Source organism: Dama dama, chromosome 21, assembly GCF_033118175.1.
Source record: "Dama dama isolate Ldn47 chromosome 21, ASM3311817v1, whole genome shotgun sequence".
In the NCBI taxonomy this organism is placed as follows: domain Eukaryota; kingdom Metazoa; phylum Chordata; class Mammalia; order Artiodactyla; family Cervidae; genus Dama; species Dama dama.
The window spans coordinates 28,089,481-28,112,451 of NC_083701.1; the positions used below are offsets into that span (position 1 = coordinate 28,089,481).

Consider the following 22,971-nt stretch of genomic DNA (forward strand, 5'->3'; position numbering starts at 1 on the left):
GGCCTCCCTGTCCATCACCAACTCCCGGAGTTTACTCAAACTCATGCCCATCGAGTCGGTGATGCCATCCAGCCATCTCATCCTCTGTCGTCCCCTTCTCCTCCTGCCCCCAATCCCTCCCAGCATCAGGGTCTTTTCCAATGAGTCAACTCTTCGCATGAGGTGGCCAAAGTATTGGAGTTTCAGCTTCACCATCAGTCCTTCCAATGAACACCCAGGACTAATCTCCTTTAGGATGGACTGGTTGGATCTCCTTGCAGTCCAACACACAGGATTACTCAGCCATAAAAAGAGACAGGAATCTTGCCATTTGTGACAAGACAGATGGATCTGGAGGGTTATTACACTGAGATAAGTTAGACAAAGAAAGACAAATGCTGTATGGTTTCAGTTATATTTGGGATTTAGAAAAAATAAAGCAAATGAATAAACACCTAAACAGAAACAGTTACAGAGAATGAACAGGTGGTCACCAGAGGGGAGAAAGACAGAGGGCTGAGCAAAGTAGGTAAAGAGGATTAAGAGATAAAGACTTCCAGTTACAAAATAAGGAAGCCAGGGGGATGTAATGTACACACAAAAACTATAGCCAATAATATTGTAACAACATTCTATGGAGACGGTAACTAGACTGTGGTGAACATTTTGTAATGTATAAAAATATCAAACCAATATGTTGCACACCTAAAACTCATATAATGTTGTATGTTAACTATACCCCAATAAAAATTGATTAAAAAATAAAAACAGTCCAGCAGGGATGAGGTAGGTGGACAGCTTAGGGAGTGGTATTGCCAAAATCAGAAAAAATAAAACATCTGTATTTTCAATAAATTTATTTCCTAATCTTTAAATAAAACAAAGCTTTTCCATGAAACACGCTATGATTATTTATCTGTCTCACTGATTATCAAATGTGATACACAAAAATACTGAATGAAGAATCAGAGTCAGTAACATCACAGAAAAGGCATCTCTGTGACCTATTACTGCCATGAGTAGCACGTTTTTCATTATTATAACAGTTTACTCAGGGAGTTAATCAGAATTCCTGTTAACACAGCGAAGCCTTTCAATCAAATATGTAACTTTGCTGGAACGAAGAAACGTTTCCAGTGTAAATTGGACGGTACTGATAAATTAGCGCTTTGCTCTCTTCAACATCAGATTCAAAATGGTGATTGCTTTTCCGAGCTGCAAGACAAAGAAAGGATTAATTTTTAAGAAGATGGGGTACAATTTTCAAAAGGCTACTTTATGATGTTCCTTCCTCTAATCAGCATTATTTAGCGGGACAAGGCCAGCAGAAAGGAAAAAAATGTCTTATAAAATTTCCCCCAAACAAAGCAGCACCTGACTTGGAGGGGCCTTCTCCTGATAGCAGCCACACCTGCTTTGCACCAGACCCCATGTGGTGCATTCAAACACCTACTAGGCACCTACTAAGTACCTACTGTGCCTAGGGCTTGATGCCTCTCCTGGAGATGGAAATATTCACCAGGCAACGTCCTAACTCTCAAGCAATCTAGTCTGATTCCCACACAGAAGTGGATACAATTAACCTTTTTGTTAACACTGGTAGCACAGAGTCTTAGCCACTGGACCACCAGGGAAGTCCCAATCTTTTATTTGCTTATTCTTTACTTAGGCAACTCACAACCTTAATTGGAAATAATCTTCTAAACTGAAGAGTCTTTGCAGTTGATTTATCACTCTGGTCTTATAGACCAGAAAAGGAGGAAAATCTGCCCACGAGACATCAAGGAAGACGCTCCAACTCTTCCATCAGCAATCAAAGCGGAAACTGTACCTCAACTATTCCCTGAAAGCTGCACATAAAGAGTAAGCTATTATTGTCATGTGCTATGTCAGTATTAACAACAAATTCTAGAGGATCCCATTGCTGGGTACTTTGTATGTTCAGTGACCTGCCCCATGCAATGTACACTGCAATGTACACGGATTTCTCTGGTGGCTGAGACGGTAAAGCATCCACCTGCAATGCAGGAGACCCGGGTTGGATCTCTGGGTGGGGAAGATCCCCTGGAGAAGTGAATGGCAACCCACTACAGTATTTGTGCCTGGAGAATTCCATGGACAGAGAAGCCTGGCAGGCTACAGTCCATGGGGTCACAAAGAGTCAGACAGGACCGACAGACTAACACTTTCACTTGATTGAACACGATACATTCTGTATATAAATCGTACATTGTTTGCTCCATGCATGAGGACAAACCACGAGTATTACATCATTACATAGAACATTTTTTATAGACTAACTTCCTGAAGATGGTTCAGGAGTAAAGAGGAGGAGATGCTGCATAGCCGAGGCAGGTGTGGGGTGGGGGAGGGAGTGGAGAAGAGAGGGGAGAATGTGAAACGGAAGGAGGCACGAAGAAGTCGGTGAGGCTGAAGTTTGAATGCGAGGGGGTGAAGGCTCAGACTTTACCTTAAAGTCTATAAAGTAAAGTAATATGGGCTTTTCGGGCATTTTTTTAGAAAGAGGGCACTGGAAGATGAAGACGGCATAGTCATGCCTGCGACAGCACTGGAGAAAACCATGCCCTGCCCACTGCTGTCCTCATTCACTTCTACACACGCGACCTAAAAACGTTTCCCAGGATAATACTGCCCATGGGAGAACTTTTGGATTTTTTTTTAATTTGGGGTTTTGTCAAGAAATAACCCATTCAACTGAGCATAATCCTAAACCACAGTGAACTCGGGATGCAGTATACACCTGCCCGTGTGGAGAGAGGGTTGATAAACCTCAGGGAAAGCTTGGATGGAGAAGGCCAAGTCTTCCCATGCCCATGCCTCACCCAAGGGATGCCCCTATCCTTGGCGAGCTGCATCTGTAGCTCTGTCTCACACCCACGTCACTCAACTAAACCTCAGGCATCTAGAACCAAATTCTCAATTACCCACAAATCATAACACTGTGTGACTACATCTGTGTATCCAACAGGAAAAAGCAGGCGAAGCGAATTAACTCTCCAATGTGCCAACACCTATAGACGGGGAGACCTAAATCCACAGACTGATGAGTATAGATTCAACTCATCTAACTGTCTTGGAAAAATAAGATCTAATTCTCAGATAATGTCACAATTTAAATATTATTCCAAAGAAGAGTAATGATGGTGGCTGTTGTTTAGTCGCTCAGTCGTGTCCAACTCTTGGCGACTCTGTGGACTGCCTCCCGCCAGGCTCCTCCGTCCATGGGACTCTCCAGGCAAGAGTACTGGAGTGGGTTGCCAGTTCCTTCTCCAGGGATCTTCCCCACCATGTTGCCTGCACTGGCAGGTGGATTCTTTACCACTGAGCCACCAGGGAACCCAACAGTAACAGGAAAAAAATCTTAAAAAAAGGAATTAAGAAAGACAGAAAACAGAAACAATCTTTATGCTGTTGTTTAAGAATTCAACCCACTTTAGAGAATGCAATACTGTTAACTGAAATAATGGTCCTGATTTGATTTAAATGACTAATATCTCAATTTCAGGGCTCTCAATTTTCTTAAAAGTTAAACCTACAGAACATTTATAGAACACACAGAAGTTCAGATGAGGGCAATTTCCTTCAGAACCACACTAGAGTGATGAAATTATAACCTCTGCCTCATATTACCTTCAGCCACAAAGAACTCTGCTAAATAAAACGCAGCCTTCACAGCATTAGGTGCATGGGAAATGCCTTTTAATTGCCCCCACTCATAAGGAGCTTTCTCTGGATGCCACTGGACGCCATATATTGGATACCGGTATCCTGCACAAAGAATAGACTGGTGAGTATTAAATGGTAACAATGGTCTAAGATGATACAATTATGTTGTATATTCTGTGTAAAACGTTACTTTTATAGCCCACAATGTCAGACAAAGTAAAACTGTGCATATTATTATCAGAAACAAAGAATTTCAATTCACAATGTGAAGTTCATGATAACAGTATTTCACTGACTTACAACCTTTTATGAGAGTCACAGGTGACTAGTGGTAAAAGAATCAGCCTGTCAAAGCAAGAGACATAAGACATTGGTTCAATCTCTGGGTCGGGAAGATCCCCTGGAGAAGGGCACTGTTACCCACCCACTCAAGTATTCTTGCCTGGAGAATCCCAAGAATAGAGCCTGATGGGCTACAGCCCATGGGGTCAAAAAGAGTCAGACACGACTGAAGTAACTTAGCACGCATGCACAACTTTTTATAATTTGAAATATAATTTACTTTACTAGGTGATCAGAGTTGTTGTTGTTCGTTGTTTAGTCGCTCAGTTGTGCCCGACTCTGTGACCCCATGGACTGTAACACACCAGGCTTCCCTATCCTTCACCATCTCCCGGAGTTTGCTCAAACTCAGTTGGTGATGCCATCCAACTATCTCATCCTCTGTCGTCCCCTTCTCTTTTTGCCTTCAATCTTGCCCACCATCAGGGTCTTTTCAGTGAGTCAGCTCTTTATATCAGGTGGCCAAAATATTGGAGCTTCAGCCTTAGCATTAGTCCCTCCAATGAATATTCAGGACTGATTTCCTTTAGGATGGACTGGTTGGATCTCCTTGCTGTCCAAGAGAGACTCAAGAGTCTTCTCCAACACCACAGTTCAAAAGCATCAGCTCTTCAGCACTCAGCCTTTTTTATGGTTCAACTCTCACATCCATACATGACCACTGGAGAAACCACAGCTTTGACTACATGGACCTTGTTGGCAAAGTAATGTCTCAGCTTTTTAAAATACTGTCCAGGTTTCTCACAGCTTTTCTTCCAAGGAGTAAGCATGATCAGAGTAGAGTGAAATAACTGAGCCTCTGAATACAGACCAGTTCAATAGTCAGGGGTACATCTGATCAGTGACAAGTTTCTTCTACAATGGGTTTCTTTTCCCCCCACTTCACACCACATCTTCATCCCCTCCGATATAATGACTTATTCATGGGAGAATGAACTATGCCAGCGTCTCTGGTGTCTTTATAGGTTAGCTAGTGTGTCTCAGCATACACTGTGCCTCTCTCACAGTCTGTGGAATGGTTCATGACTTCATTGAATCAATTTCTAAATAGCTTTTTAAAAAATTTAAATTTGAAAGATTTTTGCTACTATAGTTCACTTATTCTTAGAATTATTAACTACTTTTATATATAAAAATGTATGATCCCTAGGATTTACTCCAAAAAATGTTCTAGTAGGAGGAAAAAATAGATATGAAATAAGCCATGTCCGACTCTTGTGACCCCATGGACTGTATGAAATAAGAATGGCCACATAAATGTGAAAGTTGCTGAAACTTAGAGAAAGGTACCCAGGATGTCACTATATTACTCACCTACTTCTAAGTGTGTTTTTAAAATTCTGTAACTTTTTAAAAACGTGAATATGTGTGATATTTGCCTTCTGAGAAATTTACATACTCATTTTTTTTCTTCACACATATGCCTTTCCTCATTTTAACAATTTATTGACCAGAGATGTATTAACATGTATTTTGTTTAAAAAAAAAAAAAAAAAGAGAAATGTCTTTTGTTACCCAAACATTACTGACTGGAGTGTTTTAATATTCACTTACATAACAAATCGCTAGCCACAGGCATTAGTTTCTGCAAAAAAACCCCCCAGTCAATAGTGTGTTAATCGAAAAAGAAATCCTCTATTACTTTTGCATTGAAATTAAAACCCTAACTACCATATGAAAATACCTGGATGAATGAGTTATCTGAAAGTAGAGGTATTCAGGGAAAAGAGCACTATCCTCTTGCATCCCATGAGACTCTGCTAGGAGAGATCACATCACACAAAGAAAACCTACTTTATCCTACCCTTCCTCAGGCAAGGTTCACAAGAGGAGAACCTAAGACCAAGTAGCTGTGGTCACTACTCCATCCCTCTCCCACTGCCCCCCACCCCCAACCTCCCTGTAACATACTCTCTTTCTCTGTCTGCTTGTGGTGACACCAGCAGGAGACCCATTGGCTAGATGACTAGAAAATCAATTGCTACACACAGATAACTGAAAGACAGATCATCTAATATATTTCTTTGAGACATGAAAAGTACTATTTAGGATAAGAAACACCCTAGCTACTACAAACCTAGACAGCATATTAAAAAGCAGACACATTATTTGCTGACAGCGGTCCATATAGTCAGGCTATGGTTTTTCCAGTAGTCATGTATGGATGTAAAAACTGGACCATAAAGAAAGCTGAATGCCGAAGAACTGATGCTTTTGAACTGTGGTGTTGGAGAAGACTCTTCGAGAGTCCCTTGGACTGCAAGGAGATAAAACCAATCCTAAAGGAAATCAGTCCTGAATATTCATTGGAAGGACAGATGCTGAAGCTCCAATACTTTGGCCACCTGATGCAAAGAGCTGACTCACTGGAAAAGACCTTGATGCTGGGCAAGACTGAAGGCAGGCGGAGAAGGGGACAACAGAGGATGAGATGGTTGGATGGCATCACCAACTCAATGGTAAGCAAACTCCAGGAGATACTGAAGGACAAGGAAGCCTGGCATTCTGCAGTCCATGGGATCACAACAAGCTGGACACAGCTTCACAGCTGAACAAGTGATAAATTGTAACAAAGATTTTTCAAATAGATAGAAAAATAGATAGACAGATGAATGTTTAGACAGAGATACACTGTGAAATTCAGAAACAAGTTGAGATTCACTCTCTTTTTTTTGTAAACTGCATCACTGAAAGATCAATGCAGGTTCCTGACAAAGTAGGAACCAGGCCCTGTCTCACTAATTTAGAACAAGAGTATCAAGAATAGGAAGGAAATATGCAAATAAGAGCATCTCCAGTGTTTCTATCTAGCAGGTATCAGGAAGTTTTCAGAAGATAAAATTTTCAAATGAGCCTGGTATGATGACACAGCCAGAAACACAGCCAGCACGGAAGGCTGACGCCCTAATTTCCAAGCCAAATCTCTCTCATTTACATATCAGTCATCTGTTCAACATCTCCTGGAAACCCAAAGAAGAATGAGACACAGTGTCAGCTCTCAATGAGCAGTTCTGCAGGCAGAATTCGTTGAGGGTCCAGCCTTTCATGTCCTGCTCCGTGAGGGTACTCTTCAGAGAGGGTGCTCCTGAGCTTCACCTCAAGTTCTCCTGATTCAGTAACAATGCTGGTTTAAATGCCCCATTTAACTCCTGGAGTTTAGCACCTAAATACCCTTACTGTCCTTTCATCAATGTATTTAGGGAGATTTTTTTCTGTACGCCAATCACATTTTTTGTTGTCGTCTGGAGCATGTACTTAATCTGTAATGTTGCTAGAAACAGAAGTCATCTTCTCCATTTATCTTCATTGATCGTCCCCACAGTCCACCTCCTTTCCATTTCCATCACCTTGACCCAGAAGGTGACCCAGGTAAACCGCAACTGATTTTGGAACCTGAGCAAAACATGGGCCTCTTTTCTCCAATAACGCCCTAACGTCCAACTTCAGTTCCCAAAGTTTTATTCATGATTTTATTTTTAAGAGAGATTTTATTCATAAAGAGATTTTATTCATAAGAGAACTATAGAATCAAAATTCATAAATATAATAAAGTATACGTGTGCAGTGATACATACCTTCCATGGTTGAAATAAAGTCAATATTGCCATCTGTATTTGTAGTTAATATATTGAAAAATGCCTTTAACTTTTCATTCTTCGTAAAATTCTGAAGTGCAAAAATAAAACCAAAATGATTACTTCTGTAGTAAATCTAAATTCAGCATGGATTTCACTGCATAATAAATGAGATACCATCACGGAGAGGCTCCACTTGTGGAAATGTGCGGTCAGAGGTTCTACTGCTAATGACAGCAGCAAGTCAGCAGGAAAATTCTGGAACATTCTGCTCTGCAATGCACCTGAAAAAATTTAAAGCCCAAGAGAAATCATTCAAACACAGGAAAAAAAAAAAATCTGCTGAAGTCACAGCCAGAGAGAGGCCACTGTGAAGACACAATCAAGATGACTAAATGATTTGCAAACACATCATTTCCACAGGAGTATTCTAGTCAGGCACAAAATATGTTCAACACACAGTTCCAAATATGTTCCATACTTATGTACCTTTCTTCTAGAATTACAACATAAATAACTAAAATTCTTTGGACATGATAATGAGCAGGCTAGCCACAGAGTAAGCAGAGGATTTTAACTTGAGTTCTCTAGATAGGGCTGAAAAATAGGTAAAACTGTCCACCTGTGTATATATTTGTTTGCTCAGGAAAGGATCTAGAACTCCCAACACATTTTCAAAGTATCTGGGACTTAAATGGTTAAAAATACCAATAATGTGGAAAAGAACACAAACCAGGTCACTAACCACTAGACAGATCAGAAGGAGCAATTTACTTCACTGAAAACTCTGGAGTCTGACACACACACACAGCAGCCAGAGGATAAGAAAATCCTGATGGTAGTCAAGGAGGCAGTTAAGGTGGTAGCTAAGGTGGTAGTCAAGACAGTAGTCAAGGTGGTAGTCAAGGAGGTAGTCAAGGAGGTAGTCAAGGTGGTAGTCAAGGTGGTAGTCAAGGTGGTAGTCAAGACGGTAGTCAAGGTGGTAGTCAAGGTGGTAGTCAAGGCGGTAGCCACGGTGGTAGTCGAGGTGGTAGTCGAGGAGGTAGTCAAGGTGGTAGTCAAGGAGGTAGTCAAGGTGGTAGTCAAGACGGTAGTCAAGGAGGTAGCCAAGGTGGTAGTCAAGGTGGTAGTCAAGGAGGTAGTCAAGGTGGTAGTCAAGGAGGTAGTCAAGGTGATAGCCAAGGTGGTAGCCAAGGTGGTAGTCAAGACGGTAGTCAAGGAGGTAGTCAAGGTGGTAGTCAAGACGGTAGTCAAGGAGGTAGTCAAGGTGGTAGTCAAGGAGGTAGTCAAGGTGGTAGTCAAGGTGGTAGTCAAGACGGTAGTCAAGGAGGTAGTCAAGGTGGTAGTCAAGGAGGTAGTCAAGGTGGTAGTCAAGGAGGTAGCCAAGGTGTTAGTCAAGGTGGTAGCCAAGGTGGTAGCCAAGGTGGTAGTCAAGACGGTAGTCAAGGCCCCATGAGCCTGTCATAAGTGAGCCTGTCATTCAGGATGCTAATGGTCATGAGAACCCCAGAGCCCCAGATCATCAAAATCTGCTGATTCCTTATTTCAGTGGATTTCATTTCTGGTTTGTATAAACTGGGTTTCAAATACACACAACCAAAAGAACTGACCCAAGACATATATTTCCCATATGATTTTTGCACTATTTGAATGTGAGAAAGAGCTTTGAAAAGTATAAGAGCATTTTTGTAAGTTCTGGGAATAACAAATACTGCTTTCCATCCAAAATCCTTAAGAGAACAAGAAAGGTTGGTAGCATTCAATTCTGATGATTCTGAGATCAAGTAACCTACAAGAATCATCTTTTTTTTTTTAATTTTATTTTTTGGCTGTGCTGCATCTTTGCTGCTGCCTGAGGGCTTTCTCTGGTTACACTGTGGGGGAGGGGGTTGCTACTTTCTAGTTGTGTGCACAGACTTTGCATTCTGGGTGGACTCTCTCATTGTGGAGAACAGGCTCTAGAGCACATGGATTTCAGTAGCTGTGGAGGACAGGCTTAGCTGCTCCGTGACGTCTGGGATCTTCCCAGACCAGGGATCAAACCTGTCTCCCCTGCGTTGGCAGGTGGATTCTTCAACACTGGACCACCAGGGAACTCCCAAGAATCAGTATCTATTTACACAAACTGGCAAATGAAGAATTTGTCTGGTCTTTGTCCTGGGTTCTGAAATGGGAGCTTTAAAAACCCTTGGAAATTTCAAGGAAATTTGCGAAGGATGGGCATGTCTTTGTAATGCTCATGAGGTGGCATAGGTGGCCCCTGGACAGCCTCGGGATGAGGCTGGTGATCAGAGAGACTGACCACGCGATTACAGCAGGTCTGGCTTTACCTGAATCTGCAGCACAATGTATATGAAATGGACTTCAAGAGTAAATCTGACTTTGAGCCAGCCTGATCTCTAGGGATGGGACGGACAGGGACTAGAGACTGAGTTCAATAACATGGCCAGTGATGTAATCAATCATGCTTTCACAATGAAACTGCAATAAAAACTCTGAGCACCAAAGCTCCCTGGAGCCACTTGGCTGGTGAACATACTGATGCACCAGGAGGGTGACGTGCCCTGAGTCAACAGAAAGAGGGCAAGAGGTTCTGCATTCCCTCCAGACCTCAGCCCACGTGAATCCTTTACAGTAAAACTCTTATTGCAAACACAGCACTTTCTGAGCTCTGTCAGCCATTCCAGTGCATTATTAAACCTGTGTGTGAGTGTGTGCTAAGTTGCTTCAGTCGCGTCTGACTCTCTGCACTCCTATGGATTGTAGGCCGCCAGGGTTCCTCTGTCCATGGGGAGTCTCCAGGCAAAAATACTGGAGTGGGTTTCCAGGCCCTCCTCCAAGGGAATCTCTCTAACCCAGGGATTGAACCCACTTCTCTTACATCTCCTGCATTGGCAGGTGCGTTCTTTACCACTAGTGCCACCCGGGAAGCTCTTGGTACTCAATGAAAAGTACAGAGACCAGCCCTACCCGCTGCTGTCATCACTTACAGGCCGAGGTTTCCTTATGATAACATTTTATTGGTATGATAATTAGATTATTTCACTGCCTCCTCCATTCTGCTGCCCCCACGGCCCTCCCCCATCGAGGATTTCACCACCAACAGTTGTTTCTCCCAGGAAACATGCTATTTTGAATTCAGTTGAACATGGGCTGTCGGCCACCTCCTCGAGCCTGGGCCCACCGCCCCCACTTCCAGTGCCGCTGCACTAGAGCCCGGGGTCCCAGGTGCCTCGGCAGTTGGCACAAACGAGGACTGTCCACCCAGGAGGAGAGGGAGTGTGTCCCCCGCCCGAGGACTGTCCATCCAGGAGGAGAGGGAGAGCGCCCCCCACCCCGCACCCGAGGACTGTCCACCCAGGAGGAGAGGCAGAGTGCTCCCCGCCCTCCACCCGAGGACTGTCCACCCAGGAGGAGAGGGAGAGTGCTCCCCGCCCCCCGCCCAGGCACCCTTCCTCAGCCTTAGTTACATCACAGGCCCTGCGCCCCAACTTCCCTGGGAAGCCACCTGGAAAGCTTCATTAAACCCATGGGCATCCCCAATCTCATGGCCAGTTGATGAGAAGTGTGAGTAGCCTTGGGGCATGACTAGAGGCTGGTATCTGATGTAAGGGTAGTCTGGTCAGGGAGATGACCTTTACCTGGAGCCTGAGCTACCTCCAGGTGGCATACTAGGATGGAGTACACTCCAGTTGGGGTCAAAACACAGTTCACAGCCAAGGGGAAAATGCAGGCTCAACCCCTGGGTCAGGAAGATCCCCTGGAGGAGGGCCTGGCAACCTTCTCCAGTATTCTTGCCTGGAAAATCCCATGGGAAGAGGAGCCTGGTGGGCTATGGTCCATAGGGTTGAAAAGAGTTGGACACAACTGAAGCTAACATTTATGAGAGTTATGTTAAAAGTCCTTAGCATACTACCTGGAAAAAACTGTCTTATTTAACCCTCACAAAAAACCCTAAGAGTAAATGTTTTTAGAAATCATTTGTAAATGTTAAGACAGGTTAAATGATCCCCAAGGCAGAAGTAACAAAGTTAGAACTCAAAACCAGGTCTCATTTTAGAGTTTTTCATCATGCATGGTCCTGATATCACTAGAAGCAGTAAGTTATAAACATGCAAAATCCCTTAAGGAATCTTTACAATTCAGTACAAAGAGTTACACCTTCAGCCTGTGTAAATAAGTTAAAAATTAACAAATGTTACAAACATTTTTTGACTTGGATATTTGCAACTTACTAATCTTACCCAGTTACTCCTTTTTTGAAGGAACAAAAAGAAAATTCTTACCTCTAGAGAAGTTCAGCGGCAGTTTAATTCCAACAGTAACTGTAGGAGTTAATAAGCTCTCTCCACTGACCAGATAAATAAGCTCTTCAAATCCAAGGCAGGTGCCCCACACAGGAAAATAGTCTCCTTCGCCAAAACTCTTTGCAGAGTAAAGAGAAAAAGTAAGCTTATTCAAACTTTTCATAATAAAATGTATACATTCAGTTTGTCCTAACAAGATGGGCACTTGAGTCACACATGGATTTCTAGGGAATTTCCAAGATCAATAGTAGTAGGCTAGTATTTTCTCTTCTATCAGCAGGTTATCACTCCATCTCTCTGTAGACCAAGCACCCACATAAAGTTAAGGTTTAATTTACCAAACTATCCAAACTCAGTTGTGCTGGGAAAGAGACAGACATCTGCCAGTCAACTACCAAACAACACATGTTATCATTGAGGGACTGTAAATATGGAAGATGATGTGAGATAAATGCCTATTTATACATTTTGTACAAATCCTATTGTTTCAAATGACTGTCCAGGTTTGAAACTACTCTGAATGGAGGTTTTCCTTTTCCTCCATTATCTCAGAATTTATAGTAACAGCCTCCAGCCAATCAGATTTAATCTGATGAAAGCCATACTTTGGAAGGAAGGAAACAGCAAGCAAAAGTAACAACTTTTCACAGAGTAAACTAAAGAAGTACAAAGGTACTAGGGCTCTCACAGGGAATTAAAAGGACTAGTGTGACTGGGAAAAAAGTATTCTAGTGACCGAATTTTCTGATTAACTAAAGATTAAACCCATATGTACTGATAGTTACAAAAATGGGTTTTGTAACTTCCTTAAAAACAGTGGTTTTCCTGCATAGACTGTAAAATATAACCTAAGTGTGTGTGTGTGTGTGTGTGTGTGTGTGTGTGTGTGTGTGTGTGCACTCATTCTCTCAGTCATGTCTGACTGTTTGCAGCCCCACAGACTGTAGCCCAACAGGCTCTTCTGTCCATGGGATTTTCTAGGCAACAATACTGGAGTGGGTTGCCATTTCCTACTCCAGCAACGCATTTTAAATACAGAAAATGTTAGGGAATTTTTTTCTGTTCCTCAGTTAGAAAAATATAGAACAATAGTAACTCTTATATTTTCTACTTCAAGGTATGGTTTTAATACTTCATATACAAATCTAGGAAATGTTTCCTTTTAGAAGTTAGAATTGCGTATGGTATGTTGAAAGGTCTTACGGCATTCATTTAACAATAAACACAAAAGAAGACAGAACTGCTGTTTCCATATGTACCAAATTTGATTTCTGGACTAAATGTTAAATCCCCACTTGCTGGGACCACATCTTTTATTTGTTGTGATCAGTAGGACAAAGGACACAGAATGGAACCATACAGACCTAACAGAAATCACTTCTGAAGGCTGCTTCTTCTGAGGGCTTGTGGACCCCAGTGGCTACACCTAAATGGAAGTTCAAGATTGCTAAGTTTTTTTCTTTGCTTTGAAATCTTCGAGTTGTCAAATAGACCTTTTGTGTCTTATGGGTTGGGCAGTTAGGTGACTCCTTTGTTTTTTAATTGAACAAACCAGGTTACACAAGTCTCTATTTGCGAAAGGAAGAGTTACTTTATAATATTCACATATATGCTTCCCAAATGCATTTTTAAGTCATTCTTGTTATAATTTTGTTAAATTTCAATTTTGCTCATTAGTTTTTCCAAAAAATGTCCACTAAGCAGGTACTAAGTACACAGAACCATATGGTATGAAACGAGGAATGCCTCGAAGGGTATCAGAACCATGCAATCTGATGAGACATCAATAGCTAACTTCAAGATATTAAGTCTCTGAGATAAAAGCTCCTTAATCTCAGAGAGCTTCCCTGGTAGCTCAGTGGTAAAGAATGCAGGAGATGAGGGTTCAATCCCTGGGTCGGGAAGATCCCCTAGAGAAGGAAATGGCAACCCACTCCAGCATTCTTGCCTGTGAAATCCCACAGACAGAGGAGCCTGGTGGGCTACAGTCCATGGGGTCACAAAGAGGTAGACATGACTTAGTGACTGATCAACAACAACAAAATACTCTAAAAGTTGAGCAGGAGAAGGATGCCATTCCAGTGGGGGTAGGGGGACACCTCCCCGTAAGGTGCACAACCCTGAAAGCTGGCCAAGGCACAAATAACAGATGAGGTAGAAAGAAACAGACTAAGCAGATTTGAAAGTAGGACACAGGGTATGTTCTAGAAACACCAGTCTGACTGCCAGTACCTGCACAAACAAAGGCTGGATGAAAAAGGTGGGCTGTGGACACACTCTTCACTCACAGACTATCTTGACTCAAAGACCATAGAAGGCTACAGGTCAACAAGCCAAGCCATTCAACATTTTCCAACAAGTGTCTCACATGCTAAAGGCAGTTTCTTAGGGAATTATCTAAGGTTGGGTAGATGGTAGGGCCAGCAAGATAAATTAGAAAATTGCTGCTAACAGTTCTGGGGCGAAATCCCAAGAGCCTGAGGTATGATGCAAAGGCAGGCGCAATGTGAGGTTACAGAGAGGCCGAGAGGATACACAAGTCACCACATGTGGAGCCTTAGGGTCGAAGGGAAGTGTGAAGCAAGGTCAGACAGGATTGGATGGGTTGAGGGCAGCTTGCGAGGGGAGATGAGAATTAACGACCTATGAACAACGCCCAGTACTTAATAGAGACTGCTTACTCAGCCACCATGAGTGTCTGGGTTCACGTTAATGAGCCCGAGCACAGAGGGCTGGTCAGCAGGACTGGAGGGTTCCCTGGAGTCCAGGATTAAATGAGGTGAGAGCTGCCACAGGGTGGAAAAGAACCAGCAGCTCAAGAGTTAAAGGGGTGATGAGACTACAGTAATGGTGAAGGAGGTATCACCATGTGCTTTAGAAAAGAATTATCCTTGTGGAAAACTACAAAAACTCACCTGGAATAATAAGAAATAACTGAAACTTACCTTTATGGACAAATTGTAAAACATTTTGGCCACGCGAGCGTAACCTGATCTCATAAGGTTAACGCTTCCTCCAGGAAAAAGGACTCTGAAACAACATCAAATAGGGTGCATTTCAACCTCTCCTCCCTTCCAGAAAATCAACAATCTTTTTATTTTAAAACAACCTTTCCTGATTACATAAGCAGCCAGAGCACTTCATAAAATGAGAAAAGTTAGGCAAAAAAATGTAAAACACAGTCCCACCTATTTGTAAACTATTGCAGTTAACGATGCATTTGTGCATATTCTACCAAACTTCTTGGATAAACAAGTCTATTTTTGAAATAGAGTACAGATAAAGTAAAAGAAATTGGGGGCAAGGGAAGAATATGCAGAGCTAAAAATCAAGTAGAAATAAAATTCTAAGTATAGCTATTAATAGGTTTAAATTAAGATGATCAGAGATGCCAAAATCAATTGCAGGTTCACAGCCATGAGTCTGTCTTGGCTCACAAAAAAAAAAAAAAATTGTTTTAACCATAAAGAATGAACTAGTCCTAAAAATACAGTAGGCTAGAACTGAATATCCATGAAAATTTTCATTTATTATTATTTCCTTGAGTTCTCTTCAGAAATAAGAATGGTATCAGAAAATTTTGAAAAAGAACACAATGACAATTCTAAAAAACGTCTCAGAAAAAAAAGAAGAGCGTCACAAACATCTGACTATTGGACCCTACCAATAGAGGAGATATATAGCAAAGTATTTATGTTTTTATTTCCATTTTTCAAGTTAAAGAGCTCTTAAAGTAACTAAGGACATTCTAAAGAGATTACAAAGGTTGGATAAAATATATTAAAAATTTTAAAAAGTACCCTAAATATGAATTTGAGATGTAAGAAATATCACTTTTGAGACGGTTGTTCATTCAGTAATAGGTATTAGCCTAGAGAGTCAGAGGTGGGCAATTCTTGCTGGTAAGGTCACGGTCTGGTAGGAAATACCAAAACTATAAGGTAGAACATCTGCCACAAAACCGAGCAGCAAAGTGGCTTAATGAAGACTCATTAGCAGTTCTTCCTTTCCACTGACTCAGTAATTTTAACCTCAGTCCATTCAAAAGTAAAACTTGACTACCCCTCCTGATTGACAAACACCTTGAAAGCAAGGCTCCACCTTTTCATCTCTGCACCACCCTCCCAAAACAGTACAGGGCTCACTGCATAACAGGGCTCAGCAAAAGTGGTTCTTAAAGTGGCAGGTGAGTCGTGCTCACTTTATTTTTGAGGTTCTATCTCATGGTCTCTCCTGGACTTACCTTGGTCCATGCCAAAGTACACTGCACGTTAAAAGGCATTGTAAATATTTCCCTAAATTGAACTGATTTTAAATACTTACTGATCTAAACTGAACTGAATGCAAATGACCACTTTGAACACAGCTTTTTTAAAAAAATGAACAATTTTTTTTTAATTTTTAAAAGTTCTTTTAATAAAAGCTTTACAGTAAGATAGACTCCCTCTATTCCACTGCCAAGCAGAAATAACCACCATTAAGATTTGCTGTGTTAACTTGATATATATTATGCACGTCTCCTTACCCCAGCTTCAAAATCAAAAGCAAATGGGAGTACACTACACACACCTCTGTGCACCCTGCTTGTTTTGTATTCAATACCACACTATTCAGGTTACAACAGTGATTCAGACAACCTCATTTTTAACCATATTCTATTATATGAGTATAGTTTATTTTTTAACCCAGTTCCCAACTGATGGATGGGTAGATGGGTTCCAAATCAGGGGTATTTCAAACAATACAAGAGTACATACGTTTGGGCCCAGGTCGTCATATAAGTCAGACCTATATCTTTTTTGCTTTACCTTTTATTGAAATCTAGTCAAGTTTCAATGTTGTGTTAGTTTCAGATGTACAGCAAAGTGACTAGGTTTTCTTTTCCAGATTCTTTTCCCTTATAGGTTATTATAAAATATTGAGTATGATCCCTAGGTTGTAAAGCAGACCCTTGTTGGTTTACCTATTTCACATACAGTAGTGTGTGTAAGTTAAAGGAGAGGATTATACTTGTAAAATAAAATTCCTTCTCCAGCATTTCCTGTGTCACATGGTATGTGCATTTTTAATTTCAAAAGATATTATAAAACTGCCCCCAAAAGACTATATAACTTCCACCCTGATGGAAGAAATTTTCACCTACTATGTGCTAGCATGAGCTAGTATGGGGAAGTCATTCTGACTTATACATGATTTGACTTGAACTTTATGCTAATAAGAACAGTCTGTCTATGGTCCATCAAACATGTGCTGTACCTCTGCTTTAGCCATTAAGAAAATAACACATTATCTAGAAGTTTAAGAAAAGTCCACTCTGAAAATAGGGATAAATGGTCGCCCTTCCTATGATGCCCATGCTAGCGGTCCTTCCAAGATAAGGTTCCCTTGCCAGACATTAAGGTCATGCTGACTTGCTGGCCACGTCTCTGTCAAAACCTGGAAGGAATGTAACCCTGTCATGTTTGATGTACACTCTCTGATCTGTCAAGATATAACACGGTGTTTTTCCAAAGCACTTTCTTCCTGGGCTATAGTCCTCAGTACGGCTTGAATAAAACTTTCTTCTGTTCCTTAATGTATATTGTTCATATATTACTTGCATCAACAACTCCCATAAATTAAGTCTAAGAACACTGTTTCCTCATACCCTCACCTTAGAACATCAGCACATTTTCTGCTTTCTGCAACTTGATGGGTTTTAATTGTTATAATTAGCTTTCCTTTAATTATGAGTATGTCTCACATTTTTTCATATGATTTTTTTCTGTGAGCTAAGCAATCATATCTTTTGTGAAGAAGCTAGAGGATATAAAACTTTTTACCAAATTCTATTCAAATCACCTTCTGAAAGATAACCAGTTAATATCTTCAGTCTTAAGACTTATAAATCCCCTAAGTCATGGCCTCCAAAGTGGCTTCAAAGCCTTTAAGACAAACATTAACAGAACAAAAATTGTGTCACACATTAAAAAAAAAATGTTATCTACTATATAAAATTTATTTTTTAATCTGCCTTCTCTCTGCAGGATTTTTGCATCTTTCAACAAAATAATTTCTATAAAATAACTCAGAAAACTAAAATTTATACTGCTGAAAAATAGTTTCCTAGAAACATGTTTTGTATTCATATGTACTTATTTGTACTTAGACATATACTGTCTTAAACCAATACTGGCAACTTACCCATTAATAGATTTGAAAAGCTTTTCATACTGTTCATGTTCAAGATCAAGCCTGAAAATGACAAAAAACAGTTACAAAACATCCATTTCCCAAACTGAAGAAAGTCTCTAAATGAAGCTACCACATTAATATTTAAAAGCTGGGTGAAAATAATTCTTTTTTAAAAAATATTTATTTATTTGGCTGCATCAGGTCTTAGTTGCACATCAGAGCTAGCTCCCTGACCAGGGATGGAACCCTGACCCTCTGCACTGGGAGCACGGAGTCTTAGCCACTGGACCACCAGGGAAACCTCTGAGTCCCAGTGTTCTGCCAGGTCAATCTCCCCAGATTATGTCAACAAAGAGGGGGCCAGTCGGGACACAGAATCGGCCCCATGGACATTTAAATCAGGATGGGCAACCACCACCATCAGGAGCTCAAATGGATTGAGATGAATCAGCTGTTCTCCAGGGACTCCTGCCAGGTAGCCTTGCAGTCGGGTTCTGGTCATTTCACTCAAATGGTTCCCACGTTGTCCATGCCTGAATTGGGGGGCCCAGTGCATCACTATTAAGAGGCTTAACTGTGGGGTGGGGACGGGGGTCACAAACTTAGGTGTCTCAGAGACCGTGAAGGCAAAACAGACCAGGGCACGTTCTTTGAACACAGATGACATGCGCATGTTGTCAGACTTTCTTGAAATGAAAGACCCCCTCAATAAGTTCTCTTAAAGAAAACAGCGTACATCTGGTAATGATGGCAAATGGCAGCTTTGGAGCATGAAAAGGAGCAACAGACATAGCTGCCAATGGACAGCTCTTGCTCTGTTCAAAATCAGCTCCAGAAAATTGTCTTAAAAAAAAAAATAAAGGCCAGAAATCCAGACTTTTATGAGTCTCCTGATTTGTACATACCTTAAACACTACAAATGAAACAGATTTTTAGACCAAAAATGCTAGTGTGCTGTCACATGCCACCTCTCAGGAGGCAGACACCCTCTGGGTCCCTTCAGTTCTGGGGCAGGAGATCGTAATAACCTGAATGGACCGGGCACCAGAGGGTGAAGGCCAGACAGGAGGAAGGGCATGGAACACAAACGTCTTCGCCTGCTCAAGGCTTCTGCTGAGGTCTGCTACCTCCTCTTTCCTTCTGAACTACAGCAGTCAGTCCCCAGCATCCGAAATTCAGAAATAAACCCAACCAAAATCATCAGTGTGATCACGTCTCATTCTATATTGGGCAATCCTTTGCAGGTTACTCTGGGAATTTAGCTGCCACATATTACACTGCTTTTATAGAATCACATGATTTTAATTCTGAGCAATATACCTTAAAATGAACTTTGGGAATCCAAGTTGGAAATTAACCTGTATGTCATGTTTTCAGTATCTCAGTGATAAATCCCAGTATTCTGCAAGTCATCAGTTTCAAAACTTCCTGTTTCAAAACGTCTGTCATTCTGGTCTATTCCTCCCTGTGCCCTTTCATCCTTGTAGTCAAATCTTATTGATTTTTTTAAAGACATTTACCTAGCAATTCTACCACTCTACAACCACTGCTCGAAGCCAAGCCTTCCTTGCTTCACACCTAACCCACTCACATGTCTGAACTGGCCTACCTGTCTTTTGTCTCTCCCACCTCCCACCCATGTTACTAGACCTATTTTTTAAAAGAACAGTTTGCAGGAAAAGCTTCCAGGATCAAAACTTTGCAGGTTGTCTTGAGGACTGTCCAGAACCTCCATCTCACCTCTAAAACTCTGCTGTTAGTTAAGTTCCAAAGAAGATTTCATTTGAAAAAATTAGATTGCTGTGAAAAAACTGAAGACTAATGTCAAAAGCAAATGTTCATCTAAACATAAAACCATTTTGTGGTACTATTCTCAAAATTGTAGTATTTGCATTTTGACTATTAATATTCTACTTTTGCTACCATTTTTTAATGTGAAATTATTTACAATAACAGGTTTTTCTGAGCAAACAGTTGTGTTTTATGTGTGAAACCACTTATAATGGATTAGGGGAGTGTGCTAGAAGACCCTCAAATACACTATTTTGGGGTGATAAGATAATATCAATACAACAACAAGGCTTTTGTTTAAAAAATTCAAGTCTTTCCAAATCAAAATGACATGAATCATTTATCATGTCATGTCATGAATATGACGAGTCATTGTATTGTTCCTTAGGTTATTACACCACAAAAATAATGTAGCTCCTTTACAATTGCAATATCTGCAATTAATATTGAAGCAACAGTGCTGTATTAGTCATTTCCAAACTTCTAAAGTGGGGTGGGAAGGTCTCTGCAAAGTCCTCTTCTAGAATATTCCTTGATTCCCTACATGCTTCTTTACGCTAATATTATAGAACGAAGCTGGTGAATCTAGAAGTGCTTTTGCTCCATTACTTTCGTAATATCTGATGAGGATCACCTTTTCTGGAGTAAAGGAACTTATCATTTCATTCTCTATCTAATACACATTACACAGCTCTAATGATATGATAGAAACATGTAGCTTCACACTTTGAACAACTTAATGAGAGACTCTAAGCATTAGATTTGGGGCAAAAATCAGGTATAACATTAATGTGCTTGAATAATGCAATCGCAGGAGAGAAAGCATTCATTTTAGAGATAAAAGATAACTTTAGAGAGGAAACAGCAGTTGCAGCTTTTTAAATTCAGTGTAAAAACTATCACATCATACCTTACTGGTACCACTCTCGCACCAGCTGACTCTAGAAACTTCACGTAGGATGCAGCAATGTAGTATTTTCCCAGGGCTTTCATGTTCTTATTATGGCACCTTTGCATTAATATTCCTAAATTACAAAAAAAAAAAAAAAAAAGTTTCCGTTTCAAGTCATGTCCTTTTTTCCTGCTCAGAAACTGAAACATGCCATCCTAGAAATGTCACTACTTCACTCATTTAATTCACAGAATGAAACATGAAGCTTCTCCTGAAAGGATATCTATAGGATTTGGGAAAGGAGTAGTGGAGGCTGATCTGAATTGTAAGTAGCTTCCTCTCTTGCCACATCAGGGAGGCCAAATAAGCCCCCAAAGCCAGGTTCTTTTGCACAAGCTAGAATTTATGTCAGCGTACCGATCCTTAAATCCAGCAGAAGGCCCCTCCCTACACATACATACACACACACACACACACACACACACAGAGGCACATGGTTTCCTTGACAACAAAGCAAAAGAGTGAAAAAATTCTCTATGCTTGTTTCTCCAACACCATCAACATCAGCTTAATCCAAGCAACAAACAAACATCCTGCCTAACCCCCCAACCTGGATTATTCCAATAGCCCCTTAAAAGGTCTCTCTGCATCTGTTTTTTCGTTTTGGAAGGACCTTTACTCAGATCTACTGAGGTATAGATTACATATAGTAAAATGCACATTATTTTACCAGATAACACGGAACAAACATTGTAATCAAAATATAAAACATCCTGTGTAGTTTTGTTTTGCAATGTGCTCAGTCACTAAGTCATGTCTGACTTTTTGCCACCCCATGGACTGTAACCTGCCAGGCTCCTCTGTCCATGGGATTCTTCAGGCAAGATATGGCATGGGTTGCCATTTTCTCCTCCAGGGGATCTTCTTGACCCAGAGATCAAATTTGAATCTCCTGCTTCTCCTGTATTGGCAGGGGGATTCTTTATCACTGAGCCACCCAGTAAGCCTACATAGGATTACATTTTGAGTTAATTCCCTTTGAAGATTTTAACCACTATTTTACATAGCTTATGAAATAATGCATCCCAAGTTCCAAATATTGATACACAACACATATGAAAATGGACACTACCAATATCCATGAAAAAATGCTCAACTACTTTCTATTTAGTTACAGAATACAGTACCCATCTTCGTGGGAAATAAAGGGGGGAAAAAAACAGAATGAAAGGTATAACAATACTACCAGCTAAAATGAAATCAATTCTAGTTGTCCGCCCACAAATTACTTTTTTGCACATTTCAAATACAAGCTGATTTCTCCAGGGTTGCTTTCCCTCGCACCAGTCTTAAATGTCTGTTCTGGCTATGCAAATAGATTTTACTCCCTTTATAGAACATAAGTGTGTTGAAAATGAAAAATTACTTGCTTTACTTTAGCACAAAAGAGAATTGCTACTAGGATCACAGGAGCCACGGCTGCCCTTCGCTGCCAAAGACGACAAAGGCCAGGTACACCATAATTTCTCAATTATCTAGCCAATTCGATTTTGCATCGTTCCTCGAAATGAGTCCTCAACCAGTGAAATTTTAATAAAGATAATGCATGCATACAGTCGGTTTAGTTAGCAGAAATTCCTAGATGAGTACAAACACAAAAACCACCCTCGGGATTCTTCACGGTGCACGCTCCTCCCTTCCAATTTTAAGAGCCAAGGATCTGCAGGAAATCAACGAGCATTACCTAGGTATACTTCAGCAGGATCTCAATGATGGTTTGACCCCTGGGCTAGGAAGGCACACATCCTAACCCTGGGCTTGGATGTTTCCAGGACCTGAAGCACCTGCCGAAGAGCAGCAGCTGGAAGCGCCCAGGGCGCGCTCCCGGCTCACCAGCCCCAGCCCCAGCCCCAGCCCTGGCCGCCTCCTTACCGATGATGGGCTTCTTGGGGGTGGGCGCGGGAGGGGCGCTCAGACCGAGGCCCGCCGCCCCGCACAGAACCAGACCCAACACGCTCAGCAGGCGATCCAGTCTCGCCATTGCGCTCGCCGCCTCCCGCCGCCTTTCAAAGGCACTACCGGAGAGCCGCCGAGTGAGGCAGCTGTGGTCTCCCGGCCGCTCGAGGGCGTTGGGCGGGGGCGGTGCTCCGCCGCGGGGCCCTATGGGAAAGGCCGTCCGGGCGCATGTGCGCTGGGGCCGCAGGGGCGGGCGACTCCGGGGACG

At 41.5% G+C, this 22,971-nt stretch overlaps 1 protein-coding gene across 1 annotated transcript; it reads right to left on the reverse strand.

Annotated features, from left to right (window-relative positions):
- Nucleotides 1-821: 821 nt before the first annotated feature.
- Nucleotides 822-22,887, reverse strand: GGH (gamma-glutamyl hydrolase). Its single transcript, XM_061123375.1, has 9 exons — nucleotides 22,680-22,887; nucleotides 20,766-20,880; nucleotides 18,074-18,124; nucleotides 14,836-14,920; nucleotides 11,870-12,008; nucleotides 7,761-7,867; nucleotides 7,584-7,674; nucleotides 3,631-3,768; nucleotides 822-1,194 (listed from the first exon to the last, which is right to left on the reverse strand). Exons 1-9 carry the CDS (start codon nucleotides 22,786-22,788, stop codon nucleotides 1,073-1,075), a joined length of 957 nt encoding a protein of 318 aa, XP_060979358.1. The 5' UTR covers nucleotides 22,789-22,887; the 3' UTR covers nucleotides 822-1,072.
- Between the last annotated feature and the right edge of the window lie 84 nt (nucleotides 22,888-22,971).